This window comes from Tauraco erythrolophus, chromosome 13 (genome assembly GCF_009769465.1).
Source record: "Tauraco erythrolophus isolate bTauEry1 chromosome 13, bTauEry1.pri, whole genome shotgun sequence".
Lineage (NCBI taxonomy): Eukaryota > Metazoa > Chordata > Aves > Musophagiformes > Musophagidae > Tauraco > Tauraco erythrolophus.
The window spans coordinates 18,096,190-18,111,400 of NC_141477.1; the positions used below are offsets into that span (position 1 = coordinate 18,096,190).

The following is a 15,211-nucleotide window of genomic DNA, read 5'->3' on the forward strand; positions in this document are numbered from 1 at the left end:
TTTCATTAAATTGAGGGGATAAGAATGGTGCAGTAGGTGACATTGGTTGTCTAAGACATTTCCTTGTGAAGAAAGACACTTCTTGTATGTTTGAGGTTCATGTAGTAATACCAGTCTACTAAATGATTCTCATAATGGAATCTTTTAAATATTTCTGGTTCCATGTTTGTAAATCTTATGTTCCACCTTCATTTTTTTGGAGGAAGCATATCCTATGTGTCAATTCAACAATAATGCTTATAGTTTTAAAAAATGGACAGAAAGAAAAGAACAAAAGGTCAATGTTTTATGTATTGTGTTGATTAAAAAATGATGCAGTGCTTAGTAAACCACTGCTAAAGTTTGCGTATCAAGAAATTTATTGTGAATGTATTTTTCATAAATACAGAAAGGGTTGACAGGAGAAGGTATCAAGACTTTTGTTTATCATTTTTCTTAGATCAGGGAACCTTTTCAATAACCCTTTTTCTTTTCACCATTTTGTAGCCATGAAGCTGATGACTGCTTTAGTGAATGTGGCATTAAATCTTAGTATTAACATGGACAACACGCAACGGCAGTATGAAGCAGAACGAAATAAAATAATTGGGAAACGAGCTAATGATAGGTTGGAACTCTTACTACAGAAGAGAAAGGAGGTTAGTGCAACTGTCTGTAGCTGGCCTACATGTGATGAGTGTTAATAAATGACAGTAATCTTGTTCAGTAATTTTTTTTTGGTAAAGGTAGTTAGTAATTAAGTTGTTCATGTTTAATGTTTGAAAAAATTACTTCGAAAGGTGCTTCTTACCATCTTTTTATTTTTGTAAAAAGATAAACGTAGACTCTGAAAAAATTTTCAGTTAGTGCCATCTTAGTAAAGTTAGCAAGAGAGGCTGCAATCAGTAATAGATAACTTTTTGTTGTATGTCTTGACTAGTTCCCTAAACTGAGCTCTAATATGTGACAAAAATTAACATACATTGACTGTTTCTGGCGTCTAGAGAAGAACCCCATGATCTTGGGGCAAAATACTACTTTTATGATGTCAGTACGATCTCAGCAGAAAGTGTTTAAAGGCTTTAGATAAGGTTTTTTCTTCTACAGAAAACACTATCAAAATTGAAAATGCAATCTACATCTGTTTTCTTTCTTTTTGTATAAAAAGGACTTGCTGATTCATTGCTGACAGTGCTGTCTTGCTGAAAGCCCTTATTCATTCAGGTTTAAGTTTTTACTTTTGGGGGAACTGTGTTTTTTTGTTATTGTTTTGTTTTAGACATCAGAAATAACCTTCTCGTGATCAAAAGAATCATCTTTTGTTCTTCAAGTTTTATGCTGTTACCTATGAATGTTTTTACTTTATTGATGATTCAGATAAACTAACAACTTTGTACTTTGTTCATCTCACAAAGAATCATAGAATCATAGAATGGTTAGGACTGGAAGGGACCTTCAAAGGTCATCTAGTCCAACCCCCCTGCAAGGAACAGGGATATCTCCAACTAGATCAGGTTGCTCAGGGCCTTGTCCAACCTGGCCTTGAACGTCTCCAGGGATGGAGCATCCACCAAGATCTTGCAGTTTAAGACTGATCCCTTAAACACCCATTATAGTTGTGCTAGGTGTGTGTGCAGGACCTGTCCTATTATAAATAACGCATAGATACACAGAAAAGGCAGCGATGTGAGAATCAAGACTTTTCCCAATCTCAGTTGCTCTTTTAGGATTTCTTATTGGCTTTTCTAGTTTTGGTTTTCATTTTCTGTTTTCCTTGTACCAGATGAAAGTAAGCTTCGAAGTAGCATTCAGTTGTTTGATTGATTTCTTTTTTTTTCATTTATAACTCAGCCTAATCCAGTATTAGAATTCACTTTATTCATGGATTCTTTTTGCATGTCTTTTGGTTTAATATTTTGATTTTCTCCTCCCGTCCCCCCTCCTCCCCCTTCTTATTTCAGAGGCTGCTGTGGTTGTGTTAGATTTAGGCCCAGAATGCGTTAAATATTTTTGTTTGTTAGTCCTTTTCTCCTGCTGCTTACTCTTTCTTCTTATTGTATTTCCTTACAGTTTTTCCTTTCTTCCATAAATTCCTAAATCTTGGGATGCTATGGAAATTGTTCATTCTTGCTGTTTTCCTAAACTTCTGTAGGAAAAGTCCTCTACCTTTTCTATCCGTTCCCCTGCCCATGTGGGGCCCTTCCCCACCTCCCCAGTCTGAGTAACACCTCTGTTGTTTTCTTTGTGAGTGGTTTGGGGGATGGAGGGGTGTTAACTCGTGTCTCCCCCCTGCAATCTCCTCCACCAAGATGCCGACTTCCTCAGTCCTTGACTGTTCTCATTAACATTGTGTCAATTTGTCCTAGTTTATAGTTCAAATTATAGTTAATTTATAGTTCAAACTGCAAAAAGAATTTGCGTGTCTGATGACAGCGTTTAGTTATTCTCAAATCTTTTAACTGACTTTCTTGCACTTTCAAAGCAAACACAATTTTCTATGTTTTAAAACACTGCACATATCACTTTTCAACTCATTTGCTTGTCTTGCTCTTGTGTTGTTAACATGAGACTCAATTTGTCTCCTGCATTATTTTTCAGCTCCTAATTCTTAAATTAATTTTTTCTGCAACACCTTACTCGGTTTCTGTGGGTTTTTTGTCTCTAAGTTATAGATGAGGAGGAAAGAGGTATTCAAAACAGTGTACATGATGCTCGTGTAGCCGTTTGCAAAATTCTTAATCTGTATCTTGTCTTTTTAGATTACAAATTCTTTAGCATAGAGAAAAGACTCCTTGTAATGCAATTTACATGATTTGGGTATTGTTCTGTGTATATGTGTCCATAAAAACATAGTAAGTGTATTAAGCATTAGGCTGAACATTGGGCTTAAAAAGTTACTAGCAAATTAAATCAAGTTTTCTTATAAATAATTTAAGAAGCTTGCAGAAACCTCAGATGTGTCTGTTACAGTTGAAGAACAATTTTCCAGTGGTCAGAATTACTAAACTTTGTATGCTGTTTTAAATACAGTTCCTTAAATAATAGCATATTGTACTGTGAAACAGATTTGTGACTATATCAGGAACAGGTTTCATGGCCACACTTGGCAAATATTAACTTAATTTAGCTTGTCTAGCATCAGCACCATCTGATCTGACTGTAGAAGTGCTGCTTACTGTTTTTGTACTCTGTTCATTCTTTCAGCTTCAGGAAAATCAGGATGAAATAGAAAACATGATGAATGCAATATTTAAAGGTGTTTTTGTGCATAGATACCGGTAAGTGTCTCTTAGTAAGTAATTTGTAGCTTCATTAATTTATTTTGGAAGCTGGTGACAGTTTATTTCTAATTACTCATCGATTTGATCCTGTTGCCCCACTTCTCTCTGCAGAGATGCAATTGCTGAAATCAGAGCTATCTGTATTGAAGAGATTGGAATATGGATGAAGATGTACAGCGATGCCTTTCTCAATGACAGCTACTTAAAATATGTAGGGTGGACTATGCATGATAAGGTAAGCTGAATCGAGGAGAACAACAGAATCATGTAGCGTAACTCCATGGTTTTGGTTGTTGATCTTGCCAGACTCGGTTCTGATCTCTGAACTGTTCTAATCAGTCAGTAATTTTATTACCACTCAGAAGCACTGGTGTGTGTTTATATACATATATTTAAAATTTTTTAAGGAACTGTTACTTGTAAGGAAGCGGTGTTTTCTATTTAGTTTTTGCTGATATATAGACTTCTACTTTATAATACTTAACTATTTAGAATTAATGCATTTCATATGGAATAATCCAGTCATACAGCCTAACAGTTTCACTGTTTTGCCTCCTTAAGAAACTTCTTAGCCTTCTCAGCTAGCTGTAAAAAGCATGGGAAAAGTCCCCTTTTGTGCTGATAAGTGCCTCAGGCTGTTACTTACCACCTACCAGCTAGAGATTATTCCCTGCTTGGAGTGATCAACAGATATAAACAGATAGAACAGGCTGGAGAGGTGGGCCTGTGTGAACCTTGTGAAGTTCAGCAAGGCCAAGTGCAAGGTCCTGCACGTGGGTCAGGGCAAGCCCAAGCACAAGTACAGGCTGGGTGGAGAATGGATTGAGAGCAGCCCTGAGGAAAAGGACTTGGGAGTGCTGGTGGATGAGAAGCTCAACATGAGCTGACAATGTGCGCTGGCAGCCCAGAAAGCCAGCCGTGTCCTGGGCTGCATCAAAAGGAGTGTGGCCAGCAGGTCGAGGGAGGTGATTCTGCCCCTCTGCTCTGCTCTCGTGAGACCCCCCCTGCAGTGCTGCATCCAGCTCTGGGCCCCCAGCACAAGAAGGACATGGAGCTGCTGGAGCAGGTCCAGAGGAGGCCACGAAGATGATCCGAGGGCTGGAGCACCTCTGCTATGAAGACAGGCTGAGGGAGTTGGGGCTGTTCAGCCTGGAGAAGAGAAGGCTCCGGGGTGATCTTATTGCAGCTTTCCAGTACCTAAAGGGGCCTACAAGAAAACCAGAGATGCACTTTTTACAAGGACGTCTAGTGACAGGGCAAGGGGTAATGGCTTTAAACTGAAAGATAGAGAGATTAGATCTAAGGAAGAAATTTTTCACTCCGAGGGTGGTGAGGCACTGGAACAGGTTGCCCAGAGAAGTTGTAGATGCCCCATTCCTGGAAGTGTTCAAGGCCAGCTTGGATGAGGCTTTGAGCAACCTGGTGTAGTGGAGGGTTTCCCTGCCCATGGCAGGGGGTTTGGAACTAGATGATCTTTAAGGTCCTTTCCAGCCCAAACCATTCTGTGATTCTATGTAGTTTACAAATACTCTTTGATTCGTTGTTATATCAGCACAATGTCATAAATTTTGCACTGCAGACTTCAAGCTATCAAATTTGAAGTTAAACAAATGAAGGATGCTTACTCATGCTGTGCTGTTCATGAGTTTGGTATCAAGAAACAATAACTTCAGGCAGTGGGGTGATAGGAGACTGTGGAGTCAGTTATCCTAGACTTTTGAAAAGTATTTCTGTATCTATACCTTAAAACATTCTCTGCTGAAGTAGATCTTGTACTTCAGGAGGAATATTTCTGTCTACTTGGTAAATCTAATTAAACAAAAGATGGTTGTTAATGATACAGATGTTGCCAGCTTAACCTAATTGAAAGGAAACACACAGAATTCTATTTAGAAATGTCTTGAGCATTTAGAGTACATTTTTAAAGAATGAAACAAGTGTATTTTGACTGACAGAGATACTAACTGCAGTAAGACATTGGGGTATTTATTTTTTTTTCTTCATTGTCTTGTTATGAACAGGGACATATTCTTATTAACATGATTATTGATAGTATATCTTAACATTTGATCTTTGTCTTTGAATTAATTCAGACTGCGAAAGAAACTCATCTTGTATGATTTGAAGATCACATCTGTATCCTATACTTGACTTTTAATCCAGTTCTTAATTTTATTTTAGCAAGGGGAAGTAAGACTCAAATGCCTAACTGCTTTGCAAGGGCTTTACTATAATAAAGAGCTTAATTCCAAATTGGAACTCTTCACCAGTCGATTCAAGGTTAGTGTAACTCCATGTTTTTAAGTATGTGTGAGGTTTTTTTTGAAGTTGTATTACACTTCTTTCCTCTTTGAAAATACTTTCTTTTGTGTTCTTAGGATAGAATTGTGTCTATGACTCTTGACAAAGAATATGATGTTGCAGTCCAAGCAATAAAATTACTCACTCTTGTTTTACAGTAAGTACATGTGTACCTCCTTATCTGACCTACAACAAATATTGAAACCTAGAAGTATTTCTCGTACCTGTGGGTGAGGACAGCATCTTGACAGAATTCAGATAATCCAAATCTAGAGAAATGTATACACGTATTACACTCAAACAAACTGGAATTTCAAAAGTAATCTGGCTAGAACAGTGCTCTTACTTATCTGCCACAGTTAAGTAAGTGTAAAGGCTGGAAACTCAGAATTCGTCCTCCCTAATTTGAAGTTATCATGGAATATTTGAACTGAATAAATATGAGATGTATTGAACATTACACAGTAGTTGTACTTTTGAGCATGACCTACCACATGCTCATACTTTATCACTAATTTTTATTTTGATGATACATTGGAGGAAAAAGTTTAGATTCTTCTTCATTTACATCTCCCTAATTAGATTTCATACTCTATTGACTCAGCTTTTTTTTTTTCTTTCTTTCTTCCCATCCCCACCCCTAGGAGTAGTGAAGAAGTTCTGACTGCAGAAGACTGTGAAAATGTCTACCATCTGGTTTATTCAGCTCATCGGCCAGTAGCAGTTGCCGCAGGGGAATTTCTTTATAAAAAGTAAGATGGAGAAATTATAGTTAACTTCTTGTTCCTGTAGGTTTTAGTGTGTGCACTAATACCATGATTCTTAGTAGTTTTAATTAAGAAAAGGAAAAACTGAATAATGAAGTGGCCTTAAGAAATCATTTACAGAAAATGTAACAGTACTGTAGTTTTTGAACTGTTGTAGTTTTTTGAATGGGAGAGAGTAATTTTGAGGGCTAAACTTTAAAAGCTTGTATCTACAGGGACTGTAATAAAAATATTCCTCTGGCTTCTCCTTTCCCGTCCTTGCTCTGTTCTGTGAAACATCTTAAAATGTTCACATGGTTTGGTACCTAAGACTTGTGCTTACAATGAGTATTTTCCCTTTTGTAGTTCCTCTTCCCTTTCCCCCAACCCCTGCTGTCACAGTTGGCTTATATGACCATTTTGTAAAGTATTAAAAAAAAAAAGGAAAAAAAAAAAGAAAAAATTCGGCACATACATAAGGTGTGCAGGGAAACAGAATAGAGTTTCTGTCTAATACTTTTCAGACATTCTTCCAGTGTTTCTTTGCTGCTTTAGTCTCATGTGAGGAGGTTCAGAAAATGTGATTTGCTAAAGAGGAGCATGAGACCTCAAGCACCTGCCATTATGACTGGTGTTTGTAAAGTATTTTGTTATAATTACACATTCCACTGGAAACTGTCAGTGAAATACCAACTCAACGTATATGAAATTGTTCAAATGATACTTGTCCCAAATTACTTGCTTTCGAAATAAAATGTGGAGCCAAGCAGCAAGGTATTAAGTGTGTGTCTGTAAAAACCAGTATCTTGATATGAATTGGCTGTGGCAGAGGCAATGAAGAAGCAACTTGTCCTGAAATTTTTCTTTTAGGCTTTTCAGCCGCAGAGATCCTGAAGATGATGGAATACTTAAAAGGAGGGGAAGACAAAGTCCGAATGCTAATCTTGTAAAGACATTAGTGTTTTTCTTTTTGGAAAGTGAGGTAGGTTGTTTTTCAGGGATATCCTTGTTTTTGTGGTGCGTTTTGGTTTTTTGTTGTTGTTGTGGGATTTTGTTTGTTTTGTTTTAATTTCTTTTAAAAATTAAATTTGTTGTTGTTATTTTTATTTTTCCCACTCATTGGTTAATAACAGTGAGTCCTGGTTTTCCCATTATTCGAGCAACCTGGGGCTTGAAAGACTGTTTTGTGTGGTTGTGTTTGTTTGAAGGATCTGTCCAGTGCACAGTGTTGAGACCGGCTGTGAGCTCTTCTCTAACAAATATTGTTCCATCATTCTTCATGCTAATATATAGCTGGAAAGAAATTACAATTTTATAAGGGGAGAGGGGGAAAAAAACAACCCAAACAAACAAAAACCCCACAACCACTACTTTCCTTATCCCCAAAGTTCTGACAGATCTTGTAGCACTACTCTTTGTGGCAGTTCGTCTGGATGCATCTTTTTAAGTTAACTGGGGAAAGAGAGGCGTCTGTTGAACCAGAGAGCTCGCAAAATTTTCTCTTATTTTTTTTGGCACAGACAGGAGCCAAGCGAGAAAAATACCCCGTACTATAGCAAATTCTGTAATGAGTTTATCAGCAATAAAAGAAAAATGCTTAATCTGTTCTCATTTTAGTTGCATGAACATGCTGCTTATCTTGTGGACAGCATGTGGGACTGTGCAACAGACCTCTTGAAGGACTGGGAATGTATGAACAGTCTTCTGTTGGAGGAGCCTCTCAATGGGGAAGAACGTAAGAGACTTTCATAGATCTTTCTTTATATTGCTATGCAGTTTCTGTTAGTCTTGATTTATAAGGAAAATAAGATGTTTGCATTTATGAGTCCCCATATATTCTTTATTTTTACATGACTGTAATAGATCATTAATACTAATTAAAAAATGTGAGGAAGAGTAGAAAGATCACTTGTGATATGGAAGTGAGACACAGAAGAACAGTGGTGGGAAGAAAAGAGAGGGAATAAGCATGCCGTGTCCAGTTGCCCTGTTTTTCCACAACTTCGTACTGCACTTCTGGCATTAGATAAACTAAGTTGCTTGTGAAACCAGTTCATTTATTGAGTGTTAAAACTGCCCTATGGAAAAATACCATCATTTCTTTAACAACAGTAAAACCAAACAAAAGCCCTGGCTTAATTCTGTAATGCATGAATCTTAGCAAGTGGACTTCTGGAGAGAGAGAGAGAAAAAAAAAAAAGGAACTAAAATCATTGTAAGACTTTGGTATTTGTTTCATCCTGTCCTGTGACTCATCCAGTGATATTCCCTCAATTTAAAATATTTTCTTGTGTTGTTTTGTAAGGTGCTTATTTTCTCTATCCCCTGTGCCACATTCATCCTTGGAAATGAGCTATAAACATATTTTGATCCTTAGATACTAATACTTGTGGAAAATGAAAAAATCAAACTGTGTTTTAACATCTGTTTCTTAAATTTCAGCTTTAACAGATAGACAGGAAAGTGCACTGATTGAAATAATGCTTTGTACAATTCGGCAAGCCGCTGAATGTCATCCTCCTGTGGGAAGAGGAACAGGGAAAAGGGTAGGAAGCCGAAAGCTGCTTGTCTAGAAATGTGGGAATGGCTATGCGGGACAGCGTGGGCAGAGGGAAAAGGTTGTAGGCTGTTGCTGCTGAAGGAACTGAATGCAGAAATTCAGCTTCGGTCTCCACAGCCTCCAGTATCTGACTACTTTGGCTAGTTCACTTTTTCTGGACTTTGGCACGTGCTTAATACTGTTTGGACTACTGTATTTGTGTTTACTATTAAAGGTAATACGAAATTGATTTTGAAAGAAGTATTGGTTGGAAGGGAGAACAAAAATCAGTGTTTGGGAAAGATAAAACTATTTTCAATTTGAAAGTGCAGAGTGAGAGAAGGGAATATGCTTCATGGTCTCTTTAGAAGGAGGACAGTCGACCAGTTCTCTGATATTATGGAGTTTAGGCAGCCCTTTTTTACTGGGACATTAAGCAGGGAAGGAAACTGCTTGCTAGCCTGGTGCAGCTTTCAGTAAGAAACCCATTTAGGTAAAGATTGAAAACTCGTATGAAGATCAGGTTGACATGAATTGAGTAAATAGCATTAAAAATCGTAAGTAAGCTGAAAGGTTTGCTCTTCTTTCATTGTCAAGAAAAGCATTCTGATCATGATATTTTGTTGCAGGGAGAATAAACCTTTTGTTCTAGATTGTTGCTTCTGTTTTCAAGATAATCTCAATAGTATTAGGTGTAACTTTGAATTGCATTTTTTGAGTGCTGAATTTTTTAATTGGACTGCTTTTTTTTCTACATTAATATTTTACAATGGTATTAGAAGGTCTGCATACCTAATTGTCATTTCATTAATGATAATGAAACTTTACTCCAGAACTTTCGTTGTAAAATCCTCACAACACTGATATTTTAGGTGCTGACAGCAAAGGAAAAGAAAACCCAGCTGGATGACAGGACAAAAATTACTGAACTTTTTGCAGTGGCACTTCCTCAGTTGCTAGCAAAGGTGGGTGTCATTCCATTTCTTGCTGATGGACTGTTCTTGAAATGTTAACAAGTATAGTTTCTATAATTAACTGTATGACTTGCACAAGTCTTCATCTTTTTCTTACTGGTCTGTATTAATATTTGATCTGTAATGAATTTTGTTGTCCAAGACTTTTTCATTTAAACTTTCTTCCTTGTTAATTTTACAGTATTCTGTAGATGCAGAAAAAGTCACCAACTTACTGCAGTTGCCACAGTACTTTGATTTGGAAATTTATACAACAGGGCGATTAGAAAAGGTAAAGTAACATTCAGTAGCACTTAAAAGGATAAAACCTGGAATTTAGACTTAGTCACTGGAATTGCAATCACCGTTGTAGGTGATTTTTTGTGTGAGTATTTATTGTAACCCTTATTGAGAATGAGACTTGGACATCAGAGCTGTTCTTAGAGATACTGTGAGCTTCCTAGGGCCTGTCTGGCGAGTTTCAACAGAGAATATTGCCAGTTAGATGAACTTTATGTGAGAACAGGTGGTGTTGGGTTGTGGTCATGTTTGAGGTGTACAGCCTGAGAGATAAAGCTTGTAGAAATAGCTTGCTAAGTTTTCTTTTTCCGATCACTGGAAGTAATAAACCACCATCTTCATTACATGAAAAAGCAAAAAACTATTGGCTCACAAATTACATAGTTAACTGCTCTCATTTTATCTGCTATGGTAATGAAGTTGGTGTAAGCTGTCCTTGTCTCTATTTTCTCCTTCTCAGATGCACTATTTTGCTGTATTGTGAAGCAAGTAGCTGGAAATCATTAGGGTCAAAACAATAATAAAATGTTTAGTTGGCAGCATAGCCCAGCGGTGAAGCAACTCAGGTTGAGAGGAGGCATAGAAGAAGAACTGAAGTTGGTTTCAGTGCTGATGCTGGAGTGTTATGAAACTAAATCTTCGATTATACAGCTTTTAAGATGATGTATAAATGTTTGTGTGAGTGGGAGGTAAATGCTTCTGTGTTGTTCAGTTGTCATTGCAAATTCAAATGTTAGATAAAACCATACTAACAATTGCAAATTTTTAATGACTTTTTAAAATGCTTTGAATCTTCAGCCTTTGACAAGCTCCTACTTAATTTTTGCTAAATAGATTTTTAATTTACTCAGAAGCTTCCCTGGCTTTCTAGAAATGTTTTGTATTCTGCATCATAGTTAGAAAAGTAACAAATTGAATTAATCTTTTAAAATTCCTTAAGGTTTATTAAAAATATGTACATGTGTGTCTGTATATATGAATACGTATTTTTTTCCACACCTCTTCTTTCTTGCAGCATTTGGATGCCTTACTGCGACAAATCCGGGATATTGTGGAGAAGCACACAGATATAGATGTTTTGGAAGCCTGTTCTAAAACATACCACGCGCTCTGTAATGAAGAATTCACAATCTTTAACAGAGTTGACATTGCAAGGAGTCAGTTAATAGATGAATTGGCAGACAAGTTTAATCGACTTCTTGAAGACTTCCTGCAAGAGGTATTTTAATGTGCCAGATGAACTTTTCCTGTCCTTGTTCAATATTTCTGTGTTTTTCTGCCTTCCTATGCTGGTCAGAGAGTTAGAAGTGGGAACTTCCCTCTGACTTTCAAAACTGTTGAGCACAATAATACAACAGTATCATCTCAGGCTGTTCTTTTATAGTAGGACAGTGAGTCTTTAATTTTATTCTCTTTTTGACAAATGTCTTTTGGGAATTTGAGATAAGTTGCAGATAAATTGTGAAATCATGTAAGCTTTTCACCTTTAGATTTTGAAGCTCGTGTTTTTCAGAGATGTAGCATTTTAATTCTACTAGGACTCTCCTCAGATGTACTGGTGTTGCTAGTCGTGCCTGGGATTGCATGTTGCTGTTGTTAGATATCAAAGTCTCTAGAAAACACTCCCCCTCCCTTCCAGAATGCAAGCAAACGCAGCTAATAGCTTGAAAACCACTTTGTTCCCACACCGCGCTAATCTGAAGAGTGAGAATTTTTCTGATACAGTATTCAGCTTCACTGTGTGAGATCCCTGACGTTCAGACAAAACTTGTTTCTCCTCCTCCTTATCTGTGATAAGGAGCACGGGAAGTGTGTTTTTTGATGACTTCATTCTCCACACTTCTCAGGCACAGGCTTATTTTATCAGCTTTTCTCCTGTTCCTCTTGCTTATTGGCCTGAACTGGCACTTCACTCTAGAAACCTTAGACATAACGTGGACTATGTAAGAAATGGACCTAGTAATCCACTTATTTCCCACTTTGTGCAGAAAAAGAGAAAGTGCTAAAGCAAGGAAATGAAATGTCAGACAGTGAGCTTGGAGGAAAATGGCAAATACTCTGGTATTTCAAATACTCTAGTGTTGAAATCCACAGTGCTTTGATAAGGTTGTGCAACTACAGAAGAGTAAGAAGCATTGGGCTTGCAGTATCTCTGCTGTACTGATGGGAGGAGTTTCTGTGACCTTAGAGTTTATCCTGTATACTTAAATAGAGTCTTTTTGGACCAATTCCTTTTTAGTCCTTTTCTTTCTCCAAATGCAAGTTTGTCAGAACTTGCAGGAAAATGAGAATGAAACACTTCCCTTACCTCTCTCAAAGACTTTTTTTTTCTGTGTTTAAAGTAAGATTGAGATACTGACCTGTGGCCCATCTAGTCCAGAATCTATTGTCTGACAGTGGCCTCTGCTGGATTCTTCAGACAGAATTGAAGCACCTACATAATACATTGTATTCTGCTATCCTAGACTTTTTTCTTTTTTTCCCACTCCCTCCTTCTTGCTCATCTGCCCCGTTTCTCTGTGTGCTGCTCACTATTTCTAAACATGAACAGATATCTTCTCTGTGAAACTCTTTAACTCTTCTAGAGACAAATGATAAATTGATAAATAATTTAGATGCAGTTCTCACTCTTTTTGGTTGTTGGTTGGGTTATGGCGGGGGTGTTTTGGTGTTCAGTGATTGGATTTTTTTTAAGTTCCCTAGTTTGTTTAGCATACGTTGCTTGGAATATCTTACTATATGATTATTAAATAGGGGGAGGAACCTGATGAAGATGATGCATATCAAGTCTTGTCAACACTGAAGAGAATCACTGCTTTTCACAAGTAAGTAGGCTTCTGCAAACATCTGTCAGGGTTTGTGATGAGGAGAGGTTGATTTTGTTTGCTTATTTTTGATTTGATATCTCTGACTGTTTAATGCAACTTAGAGGTTTTTTTGTTTAGTGCAAATTATTGAGAGTTGTGCAGAACATGATGTGTCTTGAATATGTGAAGAAATATATACAAAACTGAAGTCTTCTGGGTGTTTTTTTTTTCCTTTTTCAGTGTTATTGGGACTGCGAATTTTTTTTTTGGTAGGGATGTTTGTTGTTTTTTGGTGTTTTTTTTTATTGTGGTTGTGTTTATTTTGTTTTTTTGACCAGTTAAGCTTTTAGTTGTTGTTAAGATGAAATTGCAGAAATGTTGCTAGTTAAATTACATCTTTGCTTCATTTCTAATGCTGCTAGTTAAATTACATCTTTGCTTCATTTCTAATGCTTCCAGTGCTCATGACCTATCAAGATGGGACTTGTTTGGCTGCAACTACAAGTTATTGAAAACTGGCATTGAAAATGGAGACATGCCAGAACAGGTCTGTAGTTAAAATGTTCTTTAGGTGCAACAGTAAGTAGCTTTTGTTGCTGTCTTTTATTGGCCTTTGTTATCTAATGCATTTTTTCCTTTTGGTTTCAGATTGTTATTCATGCACTGCAGTGTACTCATTATGTAATCCTTTGGCAGCTAGCAAAAGTTACTGAAAGCAGTTCCACAAAGGTATGCCTTGTTCCAATTGTATTAGTAAGTAAACATTTGTATGTAACCTGCAGTGTCATCAAGTGGGAGCTGTGATGGAATTATTTAAGACTAAGTTATTTTTTTTTAATACAGATACTTGCTTAAATCTGCCTTTCTAATAAGTTCTTCAGAATTCATAGTTATAGTAGCGCAGTGCTTGACTTCAAACCTAGTATTTCTCTAAATTGTTATGGTTTTGTTACTTAAATGTCAATATTATGTTTAATTTGACAGAATTTTAAAGTAATTGTAGTAAATAAATGCAGTACCTATTAGTCTGGCACAGTAACAATGCTAAAGAGGGGTAGACTACCAGTTATAAAACACAGTATAGTTAGTCTTACTGCTCTAAGGTCGTGGGTTTGAATTTATGTAAGAATCAGTGACAAGCCAGTGAGGTAAAAGAACTGGGACGATATAATAGTGTTCTTATTGCTCAGTGTGTTGCAATCATACTTTGTTCTTCATCAGATTTTTAAATGTGTCATTAAATAAAGACACGAAAAGATTAAGTTAAATTTTAAACTTTGTTAGGAAATAATAAAAGGGCCTGTTCTGGTTCTACGTGTAATAATCTTGAAGGACAAAGCTCTGGCAAATGTCATCTTTCTAGTTTCACTTCTTGAAAAATCTTGGAGGAAGGATTAAGGTTTCTTGTATCCACTGGACAGCATTGCTTACAGAGGGCATTAGGTGGTTTGCTGTGTGAACTGCCTAATGAAGGATGGTTTTTGAAAGGCTGGACTGTTTAGAACAGAGTTGATAAGTGCTGAAATGTTTGAGGATTTCTTTTTTAAAAAAAAAAAGTTAAAATCAAACATAGTTTTTCTGGAAGCCATGTACAGTTTTGTAAGAAGGGTACGTTTTGTGCTCTTCCACTGGAAATTTATGCTGGAGTTGCACTTTGTTTTTGGAGTTACTGATAACACATCATTTATTTACGTCAGAGATGAAATAAGCAACTTCTTAAGGTCTTCTAAACACTTTGGTTGCCATACTTAATATTAGTTTAAGAAAAAGAAGTTGCAGGCATCTGTCATAATTTACTAGTGAGAAAACAGACTCACAACGTGAATAATTTATAATAAATAAATGGTATTGTAATTAATAACCCATTATTACCATAAACTTATTTTAATGTGAAGATGTATAATTATAAATTTTTTCTTTATTTTAGGGTGTGGTAGTATGAGCTGGTAGACAAGGAGTAGAGAAGCATGCTATGTAACTTGTTCTTTTAACAGAGAACACCTTTGTGAGATCATGGTGTTTTCCTTCCTTCCTTTCTTCTATCATGTTAAGACTTCATTAGTCCCATGAATAATTGCAGCCTTAGTGATTCAGTAGTTAAAATCTAAATGCCTGTTAAATAAATGTGAACTTCTTCAATAGCGGCTGGCTAGCTAGTTTACCATCTAGGTTTTAATGGCTTTTAACATTTCCAAACCCAAAAATACCAGGTATAAAGTGGATATGTAGATTGTTGAGACCCACTTATGTGAATAAAGGATTTGGAGGCTTTTTTAGCTTACTCTTTAAAGAGTAAACAGCAGTC

The 15,211-nt window shown here is 36.6% G+C and overlaps 1 protein-coding gene across 6 annotated transcripts in view; it reads left to right on the top strand.

Moving 5' to 3' along the window:
- STAG2 (STAG2 cohesin complex component) overlaps positions 1–15,211 on the top strand; it is an 82,548-nt gene that overhangs the window by 50,101 nt on the left and 17,236 nt on the right. For all 6 annotated transcript variants that reach the window (XM_086619819.1, XM_086619821.1, XM_086619816.1 and 3 more), the window contains exons 8-22: positions 487–638; positions 3,184–3,257; positions 3,372–3,495; positions 5,442–5,540; positions 5,639–5,718; positions 6,206–6,313; positions 7,178–7,289; positions 7,925–8,042; positions 8,750–8,853; positions 9,719–9,811; positions 10,002–10,091; positions 11,115–11,318; positions 12,854–12,924; positions 13,366–13,453; positions 13,555–13,635. In XM_086619819.1, coding sequence (XP_086475945.1) covers positions 487–638; positions 3,184–3,257; positions 3,372–3,495; positions 5,442–5,540; positions 5,639–5,718; positions 6,206–6,313; positions 7,178–7,289; positions 7,925–8,042; positions 8,750–8,853; positions 9,719–9,811; positions 10,002–10,091; positions 11,115–11,318; positions 12,854–12,924; positions 13,366–13,453; positions 13,555–13,635 — 1,598 coding nt within the window. The remainder of the gene's footprint in view (positions 1–486; positions 639–3,183; positions 3,258–3,371; positions 3,496–5,441; positions 5,541–5,638; positions 5,719–6,205; positions 6,314–7,177; positions 7,290–7,924; positions 8,043–8,749; positions 8,854–9,718; positions 9,812–10,001; positions 10,092–11,114; positions 11,319–12,853; positions 12,925–13,365; positions 13,454–13,554; positions 13,636–15,211) is intronic.